Here is a 2,374-nt window from a genome sequence, read left to right as displayed (position 1 = left end):
TTAACGCCACAACACGGCAAATCTCCGTTAACGAGCTACTGCGGATCGCCCCGTGCGTGGGGCTGGACGGCGCCAACACGTTAACGAGCTAACAGCGCTAACACACTAGTTCCCACCATGTAATTGAGCATTGTCTGGCACATCCAACATACTGTTTTACTTTAGTCCATGACGCGCTTACCTTCAGGGTCATACGTCACATGAAAACCAAAATAGTTCCAAACGCCAGATCTGAATGAGGGTGGGGGAGGGTCAATTTGCCATGTTGCAAGGAGCTTAGCTTCTGTGTTGTTAGCTTGCCCTGCGCTCAGTGGATCTGCGTTCGACTACTCCGCCTAGGCTGCACTGTCGAGCGCAGATCCACTGAGCGCTCAACACAGACAGCATCGTCAGAAGGAAAGTTGATAAAATAAATTAAAACTTTTGTATTGTTCGATACATATGCGTACCGAACCGAAAGCACTAAATCGAACGGTTCAATATCGATACGAGTATCGTTGCACCCCTAGTAACAAGGTAAACAAAAATAAAAAATAAAAATAAACATACAAGTATAAAAGCTAAACAAGGTATAAATAGACTAAGAGTCATGATGAGAGGTATGCAATCCTGAATAGATAGTTTTCAATATATATCTGAACATATAACAGCAAAACCAGTGGTTCTCTGTGGAACACAGCCGAACACGTGTGATGAGAACAGAGAACAGGTCTGAAAACAGATCACACGATCACAACATTGACAGTGCGTTCGCTCTGTCTGTGTCTCAGGACCTGAAGTGGGTGGAGGAGAAGCAGGCGTTGTATCGGAGGAATCAGGAACTGGTGGAGAAGGTGAATCGCATTTGTCAATCGTGACGTCTCAGTAAATATACACACAAATTCTTCCGAATCAAAAAGAACAACTTGCATTTGGTATATATTTGGTATTTGGCTGAGAAAAGACTTAATGTCACACGTAACAACGGATGGTTTGCAGGTCAGGCAGATGGAAGGTGAAGAGCTGCGACTGAAAAACGACATCCAGGATGCCAAAGACCAGAACGAGCTGCTGGAGTTCAGGATCCTGGAGTTAGAGGTGAAAACGTTGCAGATGCCAGTAACAGCATCTCAAACTTCCAGACGTTTACCTGTGATTTCTGTTTGCTGTTCAGGAGAGGGAGCGGCGCTCACCCGCCATCAATTTCCAACAGCTCCATTTCCCTGAAGGCCTCAGTCCTCTACAGGTTTACTGTGAGGCAGAGGGAGTCACTGTGAGTACATCCGTCAGTACACCTGAGTGCACCTGTAAATATCTCTGAGGGGTGCACTGCCAGCATATTCAGCATATCCGGGCTTTCGCTGTGTTAGCTGGCTGAACTAAGCTACACTTTCACTGTTAAACTGGGCCTGAAAGGTGCGTTTGATTTGTCATTTCATTCTCTTTACAAATGGATCAGCTGAGCTCCTTTTGCTCCAGTGAGAGGAGTTATTAGAGGAATGCTGACAGAGCTATAAAAATGTAAAAGAAAATAAAGTGCTGCAGAAGATTATTGAATTTGTGATCATCAAGCAGCAGTGAGATAAATCTATTATAGCCATCCGTTTTCTTTATCCAATTCAGTGTTGTGGGGGGACTGCAGCACATCCTCGCTGTCATAGGGCGATGGGCGGGGTACACCTGGACAGGTCACAGGTTTGTCACTGGGTTCATACAGAGACAGACAACCATTCACAGCTTTTTATTTCTAGGGTTCACGCTGCATCTGTGAACCTTTAGGCGCTGAAGTTTGGTCAGTGTTCAGTCACAGACGTAGAAATTAGTCTGTCACAGATTCAAGTCGTCGCATTCACATCACAGAATTCTACAGACTTTGAAAGTGTGCGTGACTGTCTTCATGATATTAAATCATGGCTGGCATTAAATGTTTTGAATGTGAACAATCAAAAAGCTGAGATTGTCCTATGTGGACCTTCTGACCCTCGTTCTTCTCTTAAGGGTGACCTTGACCCTCTGGGAAAAGCAGAACTGCCTTTGCAAAAGTCTGGGAATGTTATTTGATGTTTCTTCATATTGAGAAACTGCTGTTAAAGGCTTCGAGAGAGTAGCTAATGCGAGTAATTGATCCAGACCTGGCAGCAGCTCTCTCATCTTCAGCTCTCGCATGTTTACGTGTGCTCCTGACAGGCAGGCGTAAACGCGACCGTATTTCCCCGTCTAGGCTTGTTTGCGTTCTGGCTTCCAGCACGTTATAGAATTGATTTTAAGATGTTATTGCTTGTTTTTAAGTCTCTAAGTGGATAAGCTTCGCCGTACCTCTCTGATCTTTATCTCATGCTATAAACTGAAGGCTGCTTCTGACTGAAACACAGGAGGGGCCTTTGCTGTGTGTAAA

At 44.8% G+C, this 2,374-nt stretch overlaps 2 protein-coding genes across 4 annotated transcripts in view; both read left to right on the top strand.

The window, feature by feature from the left end:
* LOC102196193 (janus kinase and microtubule-interacting protein 3-like) overlaps positions 1 to 1,381 on the top strand; it is a 29,195-nt gene extending 27,814 nt beyond the window's left edge. For all 3 annotated transcript variants that reach the window (XM_013913414.1, XM_013913415.1, XM_005743400.1), the window contains exons 14-16: positions 771 to 833; positions 979 to 1,077; positions 1,154 to 1,381. In XM_013913414.1, the coding sequence (XP_013768868.1) occupies positions 771 to 833; positions 979 to 1,077; positions 1,154 to 1,300 (309 nt within the window). In that variant the 3' untranslated portion in view covers positions 1,301 to 1,381. The remainder of the gene's footprint in view (positions 1 to 770; positions 834 to 978; positions 1,078 to 1,153) is intronic.
* Positions 1,382 to 1,644: 263 nt separating this feature from the next.
* LOC102208818 (janus kinase and microtubule-interacting protein 3-like) overlaps positions 1,645 to 2,374 on the top strand; it is a 5,116-nt gene continuing 4,386 nt past the window's right edge. The window contains exon 1 of the mRNA XM_005743447.2: positions 1,645 to 1,667. Coding sequence (XP_005743504.1) covers positions 1,645 to 1,667 — 23 coding nt within the window. The remainder of the gene's footprint in view (positions 1,668 to 2,374) is intronic.

The sequence above is a fragment of the Pundamilia nyererei genome, unplaced genomic scaffold (genome assembly GCF_000239375.1).
Source record: "Pundamilia nyererei isolate P.nyererei 1_Seehausen unplaced genomic scaffold, PunNye1.0 scaffold00131, whole genome shotgun sequence".
Taxonomy (NCBI): Eukaryota; Metazoa; Chordata; class Actinopteri; order Cichliformes; family Cichlidae; genus Pundamilia; species Pundamilia nyererei.
The sequence above is the reverse complement of the archived record's forward strand: the minus strand, read 5'-3'. Positions and strand labels throughout refer to the sequence as shown.